The sequence below is a fragment of the Etheostoma cragini genome, chromosome 1 (genome assembly GCF_013103735.1).
Source record: "Etheostoma cragini isolate CJK2018 chromosome 1, CSU_Ecrag_1.0, whole genome shotgun sequence".
Taxonomy (NCBI): Eukaryota; Metazoa; Chordata; class Actinopteri; order Perciformes; family Percidae; genus Etheostoma; species Etheostoma cragini.
In genome coordinates this window covers 23,500,353-23,521,782 of record NC_048407.1, presented here as the reverse complement: position 1 = coordinate 23,521,782, position 21,430 = coordinate 23,500,353, and the positions used below count along the sequence as shown (strand labels likewise).

The following is a 21,430-nucleotide window of genomic DNA, read 5'->3' as shown; positions in this document are numbered from 1 at the left end:
TGGGCCTCATAAATAAAACCAATTCAAATAGAAAAAAGTAATGTGTATTTCTTTCACTGATTAATGGAAACCTGTCAGCCATGCACATAATGCATTTACTGCTTAGTGACTTGTCACTACACATGTACAGGTACAATGCAACGAAATGCAGTTTTTAGAGAGACCTCCGGGCCGCAGCTATTTAAGGCGCCGCCAGCATTGGGGGCAACTTGGGGTTCAGTGTCTTGCCCAAGGACACTTTGACATGGGACTGCAGGGCCAAGGATTGAACCACCATCCTTCCAATTGGCAGGCAACCGCTCTACCACTGAGCCACAGCCGCCCCGTCATGCAGCCAAAGAGGTGTTGGCTTCAGGAAACTTTCTCCTAAGCCTGGCTGTTTGTAAGATAATTAACTGTTTAGGACTACCAGCACATGTTGTTGATGGCCTTGCTACCCTGTTGGCGTACTCATGGCTTCTGGTGTGGGTTTTGCGGGCCGGTGTTCCAGAGCTGTATCTGGTTGGAACCTTAGGTTGCAGTGATCCACTTTTTTATCCTTCATAAGGTAACTGTTTACATTGATTTTCTTCAGAAGTACTGTTAAAACTTCTGGTAGATGTACAATAATTCCCCTAACCAATCGTCTGTTAGACGTCAGCTCTGACTTTGCATTTGGTGATGGAAAAACCTCAATCTGGGGCGAAATGCAGTTGAAAACAAGCCTCCACCCATGTCACTAGAAATGTCTTTGCTGTTGTGCATAAGGTGCTTGTGTGTTTTATAAGAGATATCCTATTATTTGATGCAAAAAACCACCACCTTGTCTCTGACTATACCATTAGAGTTGGCCTAAATAAGATACTGGTTTGTACTGCTTTTTCTTGACCAAAAATAGCTAGTTTCCATGGTGACAACTGGTATAACCATTTGACTTGTATGTAAAAGTAAAAAAAAATTCAAAGTGAGATGAGTATTCACAAGTCATCTAAGACATAATGTTTGACATAAAAGAAAGTATAATCTAAAAACTAGATATTTTAACTCAATTTATTCATAAAAATACAATCTCATGTACAAAACAGACAGCAAATGGTTTATGACTAAAAATAGCAGGAAACAGTTTTTCTTGCCATCTTCCCTTAGTAATTTGTAACCGATCTTTCTTGGCCCATGATTTAAGCGCCACCACAAAAGCACCATTATGCTATCCTTCAATTGCCCTCATGGCTCCTCCCATATTTGATCTAGTCCACAAGGCAGCGGCCACTCAGTTACTCTCCTAGTTTGACTTGCTTTTAAAATGACAGTGTACTACGTTTGATCCACCATCCACTCCACAGCGTTTGTTCATGCAGTATCTTGGTTCAGCAGTTGGTGAGAGTAGATGACATCTTCATAGTGGTATTTCTCTGCTATCGCCATGATGGAGTCATTGCACCTGATTCTACTCAAAATCTGTAGCATTTCCACCACAGAAGACCTACAGTACACAGGGACATACAAGAGTGGATTAGTGTTGTTACAAATGTATGAAGAGAAGTCATGATATCGCCAGGAATTTATTCAGATACATTAAGTGATCATTATTAAGACAAGAGTATTTTTTCTTTCTTTTTTTCCATCTCACTTTGACTAAGTTGACCTGACAGTAATTCTCAAAACTTACTTATGCTAACACGTGCTGTTTTATTACCTAGTGTTTGGATCTTCACGAGGCTGCTGTTTGCAGATGGTATGAACTTTCTGAACTAGGTGGTTTCTGAAATTCTGGAGCTGAGGCAAACAGGCATTCTCTCCTTTGAACCAAGAAAGCGGCAGACTTTCTGCTATCTGGAGAAAGAGAGACAGTGTGAGGTTAAGCATAAAGAATGCGTTGACACCAAAAAATATACACATTACACATTAAAAAAAAGTTAAAGATTTAAACACCTTTCTGCATGCATGGACAGCATTGTTGTCCAGTGTCTGACTGCACATGGTGATCATCAAGTATCGGTTCAGCAGTTTGTCCAACATCAGTTCCTTTAATACAAACTCGGGAAGCAGCAGATCCCATTTTCCCATGTTACCTAGTAGCTAATATAAACACAACAATGATTACTGAATGTAAGTTCCCACTTGAAGAGACAAAGAATGTAGTGTTTTAAAAAAAGTATTTGTTAGAGAGCAGTACTTTTACAGCTGTCCAGAACTGTTGATCTCTGAAGCGACACTGAGGACACGACCTGTCTTCTAGGAACCTGGTGAGAAAACAAACCATAAATAGATTGAAAATACTATAGAACATAACGAAGAAATTTGACACCATTTTGATTGACCCGACCTTTAAACAATACATTAAATTTAATAGTTATTAATCAACAATTTGTTTTTTTATTTTTTGATAAAGCAAAAACTTGTCATATTTTAGTCTGTACTGTATGCTGGGAACAGAAGAGACTTCTTTGGTGAAACCCAGAAAGAAAGTGTTATAAGAGTATGGGCTACTGGTTAGAGAATGGGTGATGTCATACCTGCTTTCTCTTTGTAAGTCAGTGGTTGCCAACCTTTTTGGTCTCAAGTGCCCCCACAGCCCTATCAGATGAACTCACCAACGTTTTTATCGATTCCCAGTGTATGTTCCAAATGTTTAACACTATTCATCATATAATAGTAGATATTGTTCTTTTTACACTTATTGAACTGTCAATATTTGGATTGCTGAATGGTTGATCTGTTTATCCACAACTTTTAGCTGTTTATTCAGTAGGCCGACTTTTTTCTACCAGTTACTCTTTACTTTTAGCCAAGTACCTGTTTAAACTTCTGTGCTTACTTGTTAACTAGTTTCCTACTACTCTTGCATAACTGAAACATCCAAGAGGTGTTACAGCTGATGGTCTTTTAGTCAAATCGTAATTTCAGTTAGTTGAGCTGCTCTACAATCTTTCCACATACCCCATGGCAGCAGCAGAAATACCCGAGGGACAATTACCCCTGGATGGGAATCATGGAATAAAATAATCACTTAATGTTTAAACCACTGCTGTCAGTTAAACATGTTATTAACGGCATTAATCCAAACCCATTTTAACATTGGCAATTTTTTTTATTGCGAGATTTACGTTCTTTTTGACCTAGCAAACGTTTTAGTTTTTTTTCACATGCTGTTGCAACAGCTAGTAACGTTAGAAAAACTACAACACCATACCGAATCTAGCTAGACACACACACTTGTTTGGGCTTGCAAGCCGGCCAAATAGTAGGAATGTTACATTTTGAGTAGCTGGCGAGCGTGAGACAACGAAATGGATGCCAATCAGATTCTGAATTTAAAGTTTACTTTCTAAAAGTTGCCAAATGGTTTTGTCGTTGAACGATCATCGCAGCACGTCCAGTCTAAAATACCACTAGATGGCCAAGCACATAGCTAATGCTAATTTTCCGTCCCTTCAAAGTATTTTTTTCATCCCTTTATTGATGGACAGTGTTACACTATGTGAGAGATTATTTGTGCCAAGTGTGAATGACTGCTCCAAGTGAGAATTTTACGTTTGAAATTGAACATTACAGGAGGCTATATACCAATGTTGTTTTCAATAAAAAAAAAAAAAAACATTTGCACAAAGCAAGCCAATCCACTTTTCCATGTTGATAAGAGCATTAAAATGAGAAAAAAAAATAATGGGCCAAAAAGAAATCAAGGGATATTTAGAATATTTAAAAATGTGAGATTATGCAATTAATTACGAGTTAACTATGACATTAATGCAATTAATCATGATTAAATATCTTAATTGTTTGACAGCACTAGTTTAAACTGAAAGCAGCAGGAAAAGAAACTGACTCTTTGGGGTAAAGAGGGATGAAGACATCTTCATCTACACAGCTTCTCAGTCTGCAGATCACAGCCTCTTTCAATGCCTGCATGAGAGATAAATACACATTGTTAACACAAACATGACACTGACATGCACATCATTGTAATTCATACATATTGAATGTTAATGTTTTTCATGTCTTATTTATTTTTCAGATATTAGGGTTTCTAAAAATCAGTTGGGACGTATTGCTTTGGTGCAACATTTTTTTGTAACTTTATTTCTCAAGATTTCACAATACAACTATACAAACAACAACCCTGATCCCCCCCACACACACACACACACACACACACACACACACACACACACACACACACACACACACACACACACACACACACACACACACACACACACACACACACACACACACACACACACACACACACACACACACACACACACACACAGAAAGAGGAAACTTAAAAAAATAACTAAAATTTAAAGAAATAAAGTCTGCCACCAACAAAGTGTAACATTCTGAAAGACACTCTGTAAATTTTGTTAGTAGCTGACTATTCATAAATAATGCAATTGTACGGCACCCAGCGCCCTAGTGCAAATGTTAAATGTTAAAAATAGGCCTAAATGACAATGCGGGTTAAATTCTGTATTAACTACGTGTAAGTGTTGGCTCTACCTTGACCGGTTTACTCTGCTCTCCTTCAAAGATGGAATAGTCCTCCTTCAGTCGGTGACAAACATCGGATAGACAGACGGACTGATGGCGGGACATGGGATCCCACACCAGCTCCACATAGGCTAAACAAAGACAGAGCAAAAGAAAGGTGATCTTTCTGTAACATGGACACAGCTGTAGTCTTAAACATTATAGAGAAGCCCCATTACTGGAACATGCAGTGGAAGAGAGACACTGTATTCTTATGTCTTTTTTTGTATTTCCCTTAATTGTAAAGCACTTTGTGATTTTTTATCTGAAAAGTGCTATATGAATAAACTTGACTTACTTCTTAGAAATAAGGAACATGTACAGCAACTAGTAAAAAATATTTTCTCCCTCTAGGAAATCCTGTCCAGACTTATTGTTAAACTTTGTCAAACAGGGACCAAAGTGACATTTTGACCTGAATTAAGTTGTTTTAGCTCCAAGGAACTTTAAACGGCCTTTCCCAAATACTATACGCTCTCCCTTGCATTTGACCACATTTCACCTATGCTCATTTTATGAGTGGTGGATAGGTATAACTGTTTGAATGTTACCTTGTATTTTGGGTAGGACGGTCTTTTCAATGATATTAGACAGTGTCTGTCTGTCTGTGTGCTCGAGCTCCTCATGGCCATGACCATGACAAAAGGTCTCCACTGCTGTGAACCACGGTAGGTTTTCAAAGTCACCAATATTGTCCTGAAACACACAAATTACATTGGACACAAAATGTCATAAGTTGTGTTATGGCATCTGTGTATGTATGTGTGTGTGTGTGTGTGTATGTGTGTGTGTGTGTGTGTGTGTGTGTGTGTGTGTAGGAGCAAGTCTCTGGCCCAATCCCGAAGTGAGCCCTGAGGACAACGGACAAAAGACTCACAGACTTAATTGATCTCAGGTGCTAAGTGAGTGAGTGTGTGAGGCCACATGGGCTCAGATAGGTATAAATGGGATTGGGACATCACTTCACGAGTTCACAGGTTACCTTGGTGATGTTTAATAACAAAGATGTTGCTGACATTTGCTGGTTTGGGTATTTTCATTTTAGGTTTGTTGCTTTCTACACAGCCAAGGCACAGGAGGCGGCTGGCTGATTTCAAATTTTCAAATTCTTGTTTTACAAGCTGGACAACAGGTCCGTTCCACTGTTGTTTGTTGTGCTGTCGTTTACCTTTGTAGTTTCCGGATTTCTCTATGGCCTTGCGGTAAACGCCACACCGCTTTGAACTGAGGGTAATTCCCTTTAGTGAAGTCAGCATCCTTGCAGACTCACACAAAGGGCTCGATAAGTGTGTTTTCAAACCCTTACGCCCTTTGAAATTCCACAGTGGGACAAGCTCTTACAAATTTTGCGACAACAAGCACCAAAGTCCGGACTTTGGGTATTGGGCCTCTGTATTTGTGTCCGTGTGTACCTTAAGTGGGTTCCACGCCAGTAGCTGATGTCTTATGATGGGGTTCAACAACTTGGGCAGACACAGAGAGATGTAGGCACTGTGGTAAGAGTCAGAGTAAGATCCTCTCCATTCTTCAAAATGGGACAGAATCTTCTTAACATCGCTAAAATCGTCCTGGACGTCAGAAAACACTGTCTGGGACCTCAACAGGATATCAGCTGGAGAGGGAAGGAAAGAGAGTCAGACAAAAACAACCAAGGGATCACTTTGTTTAACCTGAACTTCTGTTTCCCTCATCTAAGGATATTCTGCAAATTTTGTCATTAAACATTAAAGAAAGATTAAAAAGAAGAGGAGAAAAGAGAGAGCTTCAGTTTTGTACAGACTTGTCTTCTAGCCTGGCAAAATATTACTGTATCACACTTATCCTTCTCCTCACCTATCTTCTTCTGCACCTGCTCCTCCTCTTCTGCTGAGGGCTGTGTGTCTTCAGGTATATCCAAATCCTCTTCAGCTTTAACAGCAGAGTTGGCCTCACTGCAACATTTCAGACAAATATAATACACACATATGTGTAAGATTACAGTCTAGCACCTATATCACCTTGAGCATCCCTCTTATTTTGTAAACCTTTCTTATTTATTATTACAGCAATCTTGTTTATGTAAAGAAAAAAAAAAGAAACCAAAGAAAATATTTGGGAATTGTTATCTTCACCTATCTATCACATTTGTAGGTGCACTATTCCCTGTTATGTGTGCGCATTTATAAGATTGCTTCTCTTTCATATTTTTTATCTCATTTTTTAAAGATTATTTTATTGGGCATTTTCAGCCTTTATTTTAGGACAGCTGCAGAAATGAAAGGAGAGAGAGAGGGGGAATGAGATGCAGCAAAGGGCCGCAGGTCGGAGTCAAACCCAGGTCCACTGCGTCGAGGAGTAAACCTCTGTTTACGGGCGCCCACTCTACCAACTGAGCCATCTGGGCGTCCATACCTACTCTATTTAAATGGGGTTTGTAATGTGTTTCATGATGACCCTGATGAAGGCCACACGTTCTAGAGTTATTCTATGTACTACATCTTTTGCTGAAGTTTTGATCTCTATAGATTTCTTTGCCTTCTCCATGCACCTTAGAAGTAGTCTTCACAGATATTTGTATACACTCACCCTTGACTTTCTGTTCCACTGGCTGAGGTTCCATCTGTGCCATTTAAAAAAAAAGCATGAACAAAAAACAAAAAAAATCCAGTTATTATTCAATATTTCTTCCGGAGACTATTCTGCGACATACTCTACGGATACACAAATGCACATTTAAGACACATGGACACACAGATGCTACTCACAGCTGAGCTGCTGCAGGCGGTCAGCCTGTTCCTTGGTCCTTTGTCGTCTCTGTGCTAACAGCGCGTCCATCTGGCCGGACAGCAGAGAGTGCAAATCCAATTCCAGTGAGTTGATCTCAACAATCTGCAATCAACAAATTATCCTCAGTCAGCAAATGATCACCATCTGTCTGTTTATTAGTTTTACATTATTGCGCAGTAGTAGATCTAACATTATTCCAGACAAGCTGTTACTGTTGATTATTATGACAGATAGCTTTAAATGGAAAGAGAGATTAAAACACAAAGACGTGTTTTATGTAAAATCTTCCGTTTTCATCATTACATGTGGTATTAATACACACAATGATCACAATATGACAACCATTCCATCATCCAGAACTTGGCTAGAAAAAGCTGAAGCCAGCCAACCAGCTCTCACAGAAGGTTGCAGTTTTAGTTAACAGACAACCTGCTATTTGTTGAACTTTCATCATCTTAGAAAGGCACAATTCTAGGTTCTATTACCTTTATTCATTATTTCACATATTTGCTTTTGTGCGACAGTTAACAGCGAACATTTAGGGAACACATTTACTCATTTCTGACCTTCTCTCGTAGACATTCCACCAGGTTGTGGATAAAGAGGGTCATAGCCCTGTAAAACTTCAGCTGGCTCTCTGATGAACTTTCCTCCAGAGTTTCCGCAGAGGTTTTAGCACTCTCAACATCGCCCTCCATCCTCCTCAACTCTGCCTGCCGTGCTCTGTGCACCTCCTTCAAGGAGTCTAGTCTTGAGAGTGACAGAGATAAAAATTAGAACGAGATGTAGAGTAAAGTAAGTAATACACAGGTATATGCTTGATTGCAACACATGTACTGTTTGGCAATGGGGAATCATTTCAAAATGTACTAGGACAAATTATATAAACATCACAACATGTCAGACCAGTATTTGAATCATGAATTTCATCGCTATTATATCAAATAGGATTGTGCCGATGGACAATATCATCATCCATTGTGATGGTTGACCAGCATCCCGATGGAGAGTCACCATTGTGATGCCATACCCTCTACCCTGTCAGACACACGCTTATCCTAGTGAATGAGAAATTGACAACTGTGTTGGTCTTAAACTAGCAAAGACACTTGCTTTGGGCTTTGGGCTGTGCTACAGTTAGCCCATATTAGTAGAAAAGAATACATACATAACCCTGTCAAATTGATGATGTAGAGGAGGATACTTACTTTGCTGTAATCCTCTTCTTGATCATTGAAACACTGATGGGAGGAAGAGTCTTTAGGGATCTGACCCCTGTTGATCTCTTGTGTTGTCGTCGTCGGTCTCTCCTGCTGCTGCTGTAGCTGCTGGAATCACTGCCAGATGGGCTCTGAAGGGAAGAAAAAACGAGGATGAAGGATGACAAAGCTGCAGTACTAAAAGGAGTAGTTACACTGATGGAAGCCTTGAGTCTTGAGAAAAAAAAAAAAAAAAAGAGACTATTCTGCCATTCCGGAGCATCCACATTTACACTAAATGGGAGTTCAATACAGAAAGAGTGAGACATAGAAAAAGGACACTTGAAAGAGACAGAAAAACATACAGGAAAAAGAATAGAAGAATATGTAAGGGAAATAAGGGGGGGGGGGGGAGTAAGATTGCTGCCTCTCTTCCTACCTGATCTCCTGGCCGTCTCTTGACTCCCTTCTCAATTTGTGTCTCCTCCCAAAGTTCCTGCTCTTCTCCATCAGTTCCTGAGAGACTTCCATCACTCTCTCCTAGATTACAGAAACAGACAAAAAGTACACATCATATGCCCACAATTTGGCGCAAGACAAGCAGAGCTTTTCATGCAGCCAGATGATCATATTATTATTTTTAAACAGACCATATTCGTTTACTTGTGCCAATTCCATGTTTAGCAAAATATCACTAATACAATCATTTCTCCCTGCCTCTTGTACCAAGTTTCTCGGCAATCCTCTCTCTAATGCTCTTCAGTCTTGGTGCAAACTCGATTCTTCTCTCATGATCATCTGCCTCATCATCATCATCATCATCCACTCTGTCTTCTTCATCCTCCCTGCTGTAGTGATCTGGGGTGCTACCCGCGGAACTGTGGCCATCTCTATCCAGGGAAAGGAATTCTTTCCGGGCTCGGGTGGCGCGGCGCTGCCACCTGGCTGCCTTGATCTCTTCAGCATTAGGGATAACTACTGTAAAGACAAACCAACAGATAAATGAATGCAGGTATATATACACAGGGGACATCATGTATGGCAGACAAACACAAATCCACCTAGCCACTGGGGGACCAAAGCAAGGCTTGGGGAACTCATATTAATGTTAAAAACCTCATAAAGTGAAATTCTCATGCCATGGGACCTTTACTACTCCCTAACATCTGAGCAGATTTTTTTTTTATCGCTTTGAGCATTTCTGTGCATAACATTATTAAGTCTTATCACATCTTATATCACAATTGTAACTTGTTTATTACACACACTGTCTACAAGCACTTCTCCATAAAATGCAGCCCAAATGAACAATGTACTAGAACCTGTAGCCTCCACACACTGTATATTGCCTTTGTCTTTTCTAAAACCTTTATCATGCACACACCAACAACCATCTGTGGATTTAAAACACATTTAAAACAGTTTTTCTTGCCAGCATACACACATACAGTACACTCCCACAAAAACACATACCCGGTTTAGTAGCAGAGCGGCTGGAGTCTGAGGCTGAGCTAGCTGAGGGAGACCTGGCATCACCTTCATCACTGTTATTGTCATCATCATTGCCATTTTCGTCGTCATCATTATCATCATTATTATGGTGCAGAGCACATGGTGAAGCCAGACTGTCATATTCTTGCCTGGGAGAAGCACATGCTGGGACACCTCCACCTGCTGGGACTGGGAGAGATAAGAGAGAGACATACCACGAATTTCAAAGTACAATGGTGTTGGCAAACATTATCTTATTATTGTCTAGATAACTGGTGAAATAGGATGGAAATCTTGAATACTACTTCAATCATAAAGACATGGCAATATTGCAGGCTAACACTCCTGAAACCTTTTCAACAGGTAAAGAGTTTTGAAAACAAAAATGTGTACACTAGACCAAATCTTCTTTGTTTCTGCTGATATGCTCACCCACCCATTTCCTCAAATCAAAAGTCTGCCTAAATGTATATAATTGCATGGACTGCATTACTGTAAGCTAGGTTTTAGGGAAAAACTTAGGAGCAACACAACTCATTTCACATAGGTGAAGAAGATTCGTTCATTCCTTGATGAATTACACAGAAGCATTTATTGAACACTCAATTGAGGAAAGAATTTAGGCAGGCAGTACAGTCTAACTACGATGTGTTATTGTGTCGTGCTGTCCCGACTCTCTAAAGTTCCTGTGTTCCTGAAGGTGTATAAATCTCATGCTGGAGGAGTTTAGCTGAACCTTCCAAGTAAACTTTACAAGCGCCCACATATCTCAGCACAGACTAAATGTGTTTTTGGTCTACTTTCTCTATGGCCTTGGCAGGATGAGCAGTACTGTCTTATCATACAGCTGCTACGTCTCCTGTCTTCCAATGAAGACAGCTTTGTCTCCAACTACTCCTCTGCCTGAGTTCTGAGGCTATGTTGAACACTGACCTGAATGACATCTGGGTATCATTTTCTCAACATAAATAACATGGAAATGAATAAGCTGGAAATTCCACCACACTTGGTAGGTTTACTTAATAATCTGGCTCCTGACATGTATTTAGTATATGTATAATGTATTTTAATTTAGATTTGTGTAGGTAATACAACATCTATCAGTGATCTGCTAGTGTGTCATGAGGGTCACAAATGTGTCTAACATAAACCAGTCAGGTACCCACCTGTGCTTTGGTTGGTCTTGGCAGGTGAAGCCTCCTTCCTTCTTACTTGGAACAGTACAGCTTTATCAGAGGACCTCTTCAGTTTAAATGATGGTTCTTCAGTTAAAACAGTAAAAACAAAATCAGAGTTCCATGATCAAAAACTTCCATTTTGACTTGATATAGCGTTACATCTATATTATTTTTAATCTTGTTAATACAACACCAATCCTCATTCCTGCTGGCAATTCCAGGCCCAAATATTTAATCTTTCTTTTGATTCATATGTTGCTCTAACGTTTATTACCACTTCTCGTTGAGTAACTTTAACATTAACGTTGTTAACGTTATTAAATGTGTGTGGCTGGGATCCATCTTTGAAAATATTGACTTCAGAACGCCATATTGACACCTAACATTACCTTCTTTGTCGTCAGAGAAACTGAGGATGGCGTTTGTTTTTGTCTTAAACCCATCACTGTCTTTATTCCTCTCTTCTCTTTCTTCGGTAACTTCCAGCGTCTCATCGTCTTCTCCGTCACTGCTGTCCGGCTTGGGAGGCGTGGGTTCCCGCTTGGAGCTGCAAGTAATACCGCGGCCCTGGGCCAGTTTGGACGGTTTATTCACCGCAGGTGGAGCTTTCTCACTTTCTTCTCGATCTCCTCTATTCTCCTGATCATCCTCCTCGTCACTGGAGTTACCTTTTCTCCGCCGAAAGTTCCTCCGGGGCTTTTTGTTGAACATTTTCGCTAAACTAGTAACTCAACCATGGATGTTGTACAGGTTTGTATCGGTTTGTATTCTGAAACGTGGTACGTCACGTCAGAAAATGCTCGACAGAGTCGAAAACGTAACGTAAGGCAGCCGCAATGCACTACGGGTTATGTCGTTTGTTTGTTTGTATGTTTGGGCTAACCAAATTGTAGTAAACGCATGCAACTTTCATTTAATTGTAAATTATTCATATTTTTTTAACGGCATTATCATACGGAAGTAAACTGTAATATAGGCCCAAACCTGACCTTACTATTAACAAGTTAGGCCCATAGAAATACATTTTATTTCCATAAAGTAGGCCATCCTCACCGGGACTTATAGTAGGCTACTGTTCCACTTGCATAAGAATCAGGCATAATTATTAGGAGACATTACTAATGTATGGTCTGGCGTAAAATGTCAGACAAAATTGGGTCTGTCCGTATCGACATAATATATAATATGTACAACGTTAGAGCACCTGTGGGTGATGTAATAAAGTCATGACTTCAAATGAGAACACATACTGTACGTTAGTTTTTGTGTTCTCTTCTTTCTTATCTTTCTCCCATCAGCTTTCCTATCAATTGTTCTCCTTTCCCATCTGTTCCAACTTTTATTCCTCCCCGTCTCTCTCCTCCCACTCGGTGCACGGTCAGACGTTAACAGCCTCCGATCAGTCGTCGTCAGCCATGTTGTTGGTGTGACACACTCACACTGAGCTGTCAGCAACAGGTTCTCGGAGTAACACTGCTGCTAAACTTTAACATTTATCCCCACAAATACTGCTCTCCTTGGATAATAAACCTTTACGGTGTGTCTGGGAAACTGTCTTGAAGTGGTGGAGGATAACTTCAGGCCCCGCGGAAGCTCGGAAGTTGATGTTTTGTGGCCGTGGTGAGAGAGGTACGCAAGCGAAACTGCTTATCTAAGCATGAGTGTAAGTTTAATAGTGTTATGTTAATGGTTCTATGGATTCCTTTTATGTTTCACGGAAGCTTTTTTTAATATGTATAGTTTTTTTTCTTTTAGTGTCTGTTTAGTTGGTCGTCTTTGATTTAGAAATATTAAAAAAATATCTATCTTCAAAGATGGTTGATGCTCTACTGGGATGGGAGTTAACGTTAGGTTAGCTAGCTAAGTTATGATTTCGTTAGATGTTGGGTGTTATCGCTACCTAGACACTGGGTATTTATTGATAAGGTTTCTTCTGTACGGCGTTGTACGTTTATAAAGGCAGATTTGCTGGTCATTCTCCTAAACTCAATCTCTGTTCAAACGAGTTGAGCAGGTTGCAGGTCTCAGACCGACTGGTGACAAGTGATCAGGGAATGTTACTCTATCGGTTTACGTTCAGACATACACTGTACAGAGCGATGTTCAAGTCAGTTTGAGGTTGTGAATTTAGAAAATCTGGGATTCACAATAGATTAGCAGTGCTCACTTATGTTTTTATTTTTGAAATGTTGGACTATTTTGGGTTGTCCCATGGTCGGTCTTCTGTTCCTCTAACAGTAGTCTAATGTGACATGATCAGAGCCACAAGTAAATAAGCAGAATGTCCAACATCAAGATACAAGGAACCCAAACAGTGTATATTTTTCGTTTTGTTACCAGTTGAGTGTACTTATTTCTGACACCCAAAAAAATGCAGATTTATTTGCACCTCTCCCTATTTACTTTTCATCAAGTTCATGAGTCCGCGTGTACTGAAGGGAAATATGGCACAACTTACTTCATTTTAGAAGAATTAAAAAAATGCAACCCTTTTCTTGTACTCAACCTTTTATAAGACTTTAATTCATTCTGAATTTTTCTGCTCAAAAATCTATCATGTCAAGTGCGGCAGCACAACATTAGTGCATCAACAACAGCAGGTTTAATGTTGATGTCCATTCTAATGCAAATGTTGTGGTTAAGCAGTCTCCGCATTGCCTGACACTGATAACCTGACTGAAATGTTGCATCTCTACAGTGAAGCCATAGACCATAGAGCCTTTCAATATTCTTGTGACCATGGAGCAATTGTATTAGAGTTTTCCTTGGAAAATAAAATTAGGTGAGAGACACAGAACAAATGTTTCTGTACAGTAGGCAGGGTAATAGTTCTGTTGAAAAGGCCCGATGTAAGCTAGTCCACATGTTAAAGAGTCTGAAGATAATGACACCAGTATTAAAGCCAACATACTGCATTGGTCCCAATGGTGTTAGTGTGTTCATATTTGCATGAGTGTTCGGTTGTTAAAAAACTGTGGTTGTGTGCCATTGCTTTGACACACACGGTGATAAACTCAGTATGCACATAGCTTCGTACAGAGATGGAATGCTTGACAAGCTGCTTTTATGTAGTGTCTCTGTCACTGCTGGTAATGTACTTCTAAGTTACATCAGTCTTTCTAGCAACAGTTTCCTTTACCTCTTTGTAATTTTAATGCTTAAAATGGGCTTTATTTGTTGTTCTCCACCTTACTGTAATTATGTTATTATTGCATGACAGAGAACTGATTAACCTAGTTTTGATCACCATAATTGCAACCTTTCTTTCGGCTGAAGCATTCTCAAGGCAAGACAATTAATGGCTGCAAGCTGAGTTTTTCCTTAGCCCTTTCTGTAAAATGAGATGTCAGTTTTGCTGATTTATGCAACGTTAACATTATCAGTATCATAAGCTGAGTGGCCTTTTTTACTGTCATGCTACTTGAGAATGTCACTACTGTTAAAAGTGTGACTTGGAGTATTTGCAGCATTACAGTAACAGAGAGCAAATCTGGACAGGCCCACTGTTGGTTTGTTAAAGAAATTATTCAGCAGTTGTAAGGTTTAACCAGCCTTTTAACACCTCCTCCTTAATATCTTCTCCATTAAAGCTTTAGTGAAGATGATAGAGAAGAAACACAAGCACATTTGCAAACACCGTACTACTAGAAATATCCTGTTTTGACTAAAGTTCATACTATGAAATGAACAGCAATTTTTTGAGTGCTTTCTACAGATCTGTCAAATCCCCCTGATATGTGACAAATCAGGGTGGGTCAAGGCAGACTAAAGGAGGTAGAGGCATGCCTTGCCTGTAAAGCATACAAAACACAGCACTGCAAACAGTGTAAATCAAACTCAATCTGAAACACTTCAAAAGGCCTTTGCATCACTTTCTGAGTGTGTGAAAGCCACTGTTAGGGTATTTATGGCAGAGTGGGTGGATGCATTGTGCTGAAAATACTAAACAAAGCCAGCTGAAGAGAAAGACAGAAAAAAAATTAGAAACCAGAAAAGAGGGAAATGAGAAATAAAGTAGATGGACAGCCAAAAGAAGCATGGGAAACTGCATAGAAACAAATACACACACACAGGGTGAGGAGGCCAAAAATCAATCAGAGAAAAGGTTAATTGTGAAACCCGTGTGTTTGTATGGTTTTCGTTGTGTTCTGTATTTCCTTCTGTCAATGTAAAATAGTGTTAAAACTAAACAGACCATAACGGACAAACAGACATGGACAGCTACTCTCACGGTGAGAGAAAGAGACATGAAGGGTTCAAAGCTGCTACGGAAGCAGCCAAGGTCAGGGACAGCCAGGTTACTTATCCAATAGCTTTCAGTGTTGTATATACCAACTGAGTACGGAAATGTCCCAGTTTTTCAGAAAGACCTGAAGTAGAACTGATGAAGGTGAGGTCTGAGCGACATAGCCAAGCCATAAAACTAAAAACAAATTGTTTGGTGTTTCTTCTACCACCACACTCCAGTCAGGCATCAATGCAGCATTAAGTGGCTCAAGTTGACCTTGAAAAATTGTTCAGTGCAATTCTTTTTTTTAGCCCAAAGAAAATGTGAAAACTGAAAGAAGTTTGAACATTTGAACTAACAGCCCCGCACTAAGGCTAATTAAAAGGGACTGCACAGTCTTGCTTTGGACCAACATGCCTTTTTCACAGAAGACATTTTTGGTTGACATAGCAGGAAAAGCACAGGTGTAATAATGGGCGAAGCACTCCCTTTAGCTTTACTAGTTTCAGAACCATGTCATTGTGTATGCCTGCTCACAGGCCGCTACGTCCTGTAATGGATAATAAAGGCCTGGATTTGTCATGTTAGAATCCACAGCTGAAAATAGGTTTAGGATTACAGTATGGCCAGCTGTGATTGTTCCTATCATGGAGACCTGTCTATTGTCTAATTCTGCCTGTACTTTGATTGGATGATTGGATTCTAAATATGCAACAACAACAAAATAGTAAGGCAGAGGTAGTCTTACTTTGCAAGAGCCTTTTTTCACCTTTTATTTTTTACAGGGAAGTCATCAAGAACAAGTTTTTATTTACAATGGCGGCCTGACCATTGGTACTTAGGGAAAGGGAAGGAGGGCTAGAAAATAAGTACATTGTAAATATATTCAGTTTAGAAATTTCATAAAATATCAATTTTAAATATTACTGTAGAAATACTACCCATCTCCAACGTGTGCTGGAGAAGAGTCTGGCTACTCCACATAGCATTCAAGGATGGGAGAAAAACCTGCTCTGGTTTATTGGCATTTAATCCCATTACAGTCGTCTTGGGCGGTGCTAGGCACCGTAGAAAAACAGCGGTGCTCGAAAGGAACTTGTTTTGGTGGAACATGTGTATGTTTAAAAGTTGTTTTAGTCTTGCAGCAGAAAACTCAGATTGGACAGATAGTCTAGCTAGCTATCTGGATTTACCCTGCGGAGATCTGAGGAGCAGTCAACCATAGTCCTTATAAATCAATCAGAGTTTAAAAATGGCAACACAAAGGAAGCCCAAGGCAGCGGATATCTGGCCTAAATGAGTGAAATCCGGCGTGTTTTCCGGCGGCAACGGAGCAATCCCAGAAGTAGAGCGTCAAGGATATAGACTAAGCAGAGCTGGCAGACTTGTTAAGATGACGCGTCTCAAATCCAGGAATCAAAGCCATGAACAGGAGTCATTTTTAAAGATTGTTTTGGGGCATTTTCGGTCTTTTATTATAAAGGAAAGCTGAAGATGTGAAAGAGGAGAGAGAGGGGGAATGACATGCAGCAAAGGGCCACAGGTTGAAATTGAACCTGCGGCTGCTGCAACAAGGACTGAGCCTTTGTACACGGGGCACACACTCCAACAGGTGAGCTATCTAGGTGCCCCAGACAGGAGTAATTTATTATTAAGACTTGCTAGCTACTGCTACTACTTGTAGCTTTTTGGTGGGCAATAATGTAGGATGAGGCAGAGTTTGGTGACCATTAAACTTTGTGTTGTCCTTCGTGTCACGGGGACTTGTTTATTTTATTTACATTTTGTATTAGCCTGGCATTGTGCTTCGGGGGTTCCGGGGCCTTTTTCATTTCATCTCAACTGCCGTCGTGGCCTCGCCCTTCGGGTCTCGGAGACCCTTGTTTATTTTTATCCCAGGGACCCCGGAGGACAAAATGAGGCTAGTGGGATACACATTTGAGTGCAGGATGGGTCTCGGGACCCCAGAGGCCAAGGGCACAGTAGCAGAAAAATACATTTGAATACAGAAGGATCTCTGGGATCCAAAGGACAACACAAGGGTTAAACCTACTGGGTGTATTTTTGTGGTCAAATTGTGGTCACATTGCACAGATCGCGGTTACACCTGGCCAATGAGGCCCCGCCTCTTCATTACTGTGGAAGAGCTGTTTCGTTAACTACTGGTTGGGACCCATTATGAGTCATATATTGTAATGACAACACCATGTGTGGGCACCATCTCAGCATTGGGCCACACCTTGAAAAGTAGGAAGGCACAGTGCTATCTTAGTCTTACTCTGTCCATAAATAATCAAACTATACCACCGATCTGACAGGACTGTCCATGTTTGTACTTAGTAAAATGTCAATCCTCAAATGGACTACAAAACCACAAAAAACAGGGTGGTTGTAACTGTATAATGTACATGTATGATATTGTGCATCCCCTTTCTGTGGATTAAATGCAGCGTAGTGTAGTGTAGCTAGAGCCGGGAGGAAATCAAAGTCTTGCTTACAGTCGCTAGTCTCTTTTCATTACAAGAATGTAGTGTCCAGACTACACTAAGTGGTTTGAAAGGTTTTTCTGGGCTTATTAAAATTTTTGCAATCATGAAAACCCTAAAAAAATAATACTTTGTGTAATCTTTAAATGAATTACTTGTGTTTCTCCCTCTCTATGGTGCCGACTGTTTTACTATCAAAACAGTGTATCAAGCTTTCATTCACAGCCGCTTTCCTGTAGCCTGGAGTCTGTTTTACAACCTTGTTTTTAGTGGCTTTTAATAGGTCCCTGCAACACAGGAGAAGTACAACTGAAGTTTGTTTCTAGAAAGGATTTGCATGAGATTTTGCAAAGCTGAGTCTACCACTGAAGTCAGTGACTTTTGCCAGCCAAGTCCTTCGTTCAGTTGGTCAGTTGGTCAGGCAGGCGTACAGTAAGAAAAGTCACTCTGGAAAAAGTAAACCTTAAAGCAGACAGTCCACTGCTATCTTTCACTTATTCATTATAATTCCTACAGTGTTGCATTACCAAGGGGTACAATCTAGAGCCTGACCAATACCGAATGGCTGATTCTGTTTGGCTGATGTTAGCTTATCAATCATGTCTTGTGTTGACATGTACCACCACTGTACTATTAAAAATAATGCAGTCGTGTTGTATCTGTTTTGGGACTGCTGCAAAGTACATGACCTACTGCTGACTACATTATTAATAAGGGAAGTCTCCATACGTTCACACTCATACTCCAATATTTAATAAAGACTGCATGTGAAGAACAAGGGCAGAATGAAAGAGAATAACGCAAAAACTGAAAGCGTGACGATGAAGTACAGGAGGACTTGACCCAGGAGGAGGGAAGGAGAGAGGTAGAGCGACAGACGGCAGGTAGTAGATGAACCCTCCCTTGGTGTTCTCTGCCCTTGGAAGAGCATTGGTCAGATCGCTTTCACAAAAGCTACACAGGATCCCTCTCATTCTGTTTTTCTCTCCCTCTATTTCTCTCTTTTTATCTCATTGATGTTGTCCTTTTAGCGATCAGTTATTTAGCGTCCTGAAAATCACCCGTCAATGTATAATTCTTGTACTGTCCCAGGTCCAACCCTAGCTCTTATTTTCTGGGACATCAAAGCTGTCCCTCTGCCAACGTCCATGATCACTTCCCGTTTAACTGACGTCAGATGAGGAAATGCTTGAGTCTGGGTTACTGGGCAGGAAGTGTTGAGAGGAGAGATTGGAATGTCTTTCCTTCTCCGACTACATCATGTGAGTCTGACTGGCTGATGGAAGAGATATAGTCATGGAGCAGGTGTGAATGAGGAAGCTACAGAACCAACATGATGATTCAGTATTTGATGTTAGATATTCAGTACATTCAAAATTATTGCTTAATATATAATACTCATAGTAGTTATGGCATTCTGTTATATGTCCTGCGTTGAAGAAAAAGTTTACACTTTCCATCCCATGGTAACAAAGTTTTGTGAGTTGACTGTTTCAACAGGTGGAACAGCCCTGCAGTCACAGATTAGACCTGTAAACATGCTGGAAACCCAACACTATACAAGTCATTGTTCTTTTGTCAACACAGGGCCCATATATGGTACATTTAGTCTGTGGATACATAGTCTAGTACATTAACCGTGGGAGCTAACAAACAAACTTCTACCTAAAGATTCCAAGCAATGTAAGAAAAGCAACAACAGTGACAGAAAATGTGGTCCAATTATTAATGACAAAGATTGAAAATAATGAATCAGGGAAGTTCTCTAGTTCTGATTAGTTAGCTGTCTCTGTCATTTAACTACTCTGCTGAGAAGTCTTAACTGTAGTAAACTTATTACACTTATTAAAGATAATGGGGACAGACTTCTCCACCTTAAATGTAGTCACTTATCTCCTCAAACTTACAAAGCATAACCTTGCAGAAGAAAGGGGCCCTCCTGTTACATTAAACAGGTTTATGCGACAGCAGCTGCATTCCCACACTTGCTGTGCTTGTGCTTGACTCAACAAGAGTGGGATTACACCGTTATACTTACAAAGAAAACAAAGAAAGTCGTGGGTGACCGAAAAGCAGGTTTGAAATCAGTTAAATGGCAGGGAAATGGTTCATTTGATGGCAAAGTCGGTCGGTTGGTCAGTCTGTTTCCCACTTTGGTTCAGACTGAAACATCTCAACAATATCTGGATGGATACCCATTTTATGTTTGACAGACATTCATGTCTCCAGAAGATGTACCCTAATGACTTTGATGATCCTCAGACTTTTCCTCGAGCAGTTTTAGTAAGATTTCTCAACTATGGTGGGATTGCCATGACATTTTATCAGGAAATTGGGATCATTTTGATGATCCTCTGCCTTTTCATATAGTGCCATCATCAGGATAAAATGTTAATTTGACCATTTTTTGTTGTTTATGACCAAAAACCTGCAAAACTATTCCAACATTTCCATCAGCCTCAGCTGAACTTTACAGATGTTAGCATGGTTTAACACACTCAAATAAAATGGTGAACATGGTAAACATGCCTGCTTATCATCATGTTAGCATTGACAGAGCATGTTGGCATGCAGATGTTTTGCTGCATATAGCAGTCTGACAGAGCTACTAGCATGGCTGTAAACTTTTAGTGGTCAATCTCAAAGCTTTACAATGCACAAATGACAACACAAAATGTACATGTGTACAACATTTATCATTACTATACCGTTATGAGGTAAAATGACCTGTTTCTGAACACTCTCTGCTTAACACCAGAACACTTAAGGTCTTTTTTTAACTGGTCCAACTTAATACTGAACATGGGTTTAAATATTGCTGGACACAACAGTGAGTGTATATGCTTTCTCGTGAGGGTTTATTGCTCTAGCTTGTGTAGTGTTGGTGTCTGGCCACTACCATGGTCTGTGTGAATAGTATATTGGAACATGTCCCAGTAGTTAAAAAGCTTTGGGACGTGGCCAGAGTGCTCCTGACTGAAGAGAACAGGAGGAGCCCTGTTTGACTCTGCTGACTGACCAGAATCTCTCTCTCTGCCTTTTTTCTCTACCTCCCCTCAGTGACACCCCTACCCTGTCTTAGCTGCAGTATTGACTGATGACTGGGCTGTAACTGTGTGTGTTTTGCAGATGGCCTCAAGCAGTAACTGAGGAAGCCTATAGGAGTTCCCCCTCTGTACCTCTGCCGCCTGCAAAAATGAATGGTAAGACCAATGGTGTGTGTGTGTGTGTGTCTGTGTGTGTGTGTTTGGCTCTGCAGATATGCAGAGGCCAACACAGTTAGCAGCTTTTACAATTACAGCTAGTAATTCTAGTAACAATTCCTAATTCGGCGTGTGTGTGTGCACATACATCTGTCTGAACACACACTGTTGTAATCTTTTGTTGGTGTGTGTTGTAATCAGTCTTACTGTTGGTACGAGGGAGGTTTTAATTTTAAAAGCTCCACTGTCCTCTGCACCAGCAGTCCATTTGTTGTGCTCTTTGTTCATTATCCATCCATCCATCTTCGACCGCTTATCCGGTATCGGGTCGCGGGGGCAGCAGCTCCAGCAGGGGACCCCAAAC

General features: G+C 40.4%; 2 protein-coding genes across 5 annotated transcripts in view; one reads left to right on the top strand and one right to left on the bottom strand.

Annotated features, from left to right (window-relative positions):
- Nucleotides 1-1,145: 1,145 nt before the first annotated feature.
- On the bottom strand, nucleotides 1,146-11,960 carry gcfc2 (GC-rich sequence DNA-binding factor 2). Of its 3 annotated transcripts, none has more exons than XM_034886532.1 (18): nucleotides 11,539-11,960; nucleotides 11,138-11,239; nucleotides 9,954-10,160; nucleotides 9,207-9,455; nucleotides 8,920-9,020; nucleotides 8,490-8,632; nucleotides 7,848-8,031; nucleotides 7,260-7,383; nucleotides 7,081-7,114; nucleotides 6,349-6,446; nucleotides 5,928-6,127; nucleotides 5,067-5,211; nucleotides 4,486-4,607; nucleotides 3,809-3,885; nucleotides 2,156-2,222; nucleotides 1,912-2,058; nucleotides 1,676-1,812; nucleotides 1,146-1,462 (listed from the first exon to the last, which is right to left on the bottom strand). In XM_034886532.1, the coding sequence occupies exons 1-18, from the start codon at nucleotides 11,858-11,860 to the stop codon at nucleotides 1,330-1,332; spliced, it is 2,592 nt and encodes an 863-aa protein (XP_034742423.1). In that variant the 5' UTR covers nucleotides 11,861-11,960; the 3' UTR covers nucleotides 1,146-1,329. The 3 variants fall into 3 exon arrangements, with proteins under 3 accessions (XP_034742423.1, XP_034742502.1, XP_034742330.1); XM_034886611.1 differs by having other exon boundaries at nucleotides 9,207-9,458; nucleotides 9,954-10,154; XM_034886439.1 differs by having other exon boundaries at nucleotides 9,207-9,458; nucleotides 11,539-11,959.
- Nucleotides 11,961-12,468: 508 nt separating this feature from the next.
- Nucleotides 12,469-21,430, top strand: part of itsn2b (intersectin 2b) — a 35,639-nt gene continuing 26,677 nt past the window's right edge. The window contains exons 1-2 of one of the 2 annotated variants that reach the window (XM_034886227.1): nucleotides 12,469-12,778; nucleotides 20,993-21,066. In XM_034886227.1, coding sequence (XP_034742118.1) covers nucleotides 21,060-21,066 — 7 coding nt within the window. In that variant the 5' untranslated portion in view covers nucleotides 12,469-12,778; nucleotides 20,993-21,059. Of the gene's footprint in view, nucleotides 12,813-20,992; nucleotides 21,067-21,430 lie in introns of both variants that reach the window. The other variant, XM_034886312.1, reaches the window with a different exon arrangement.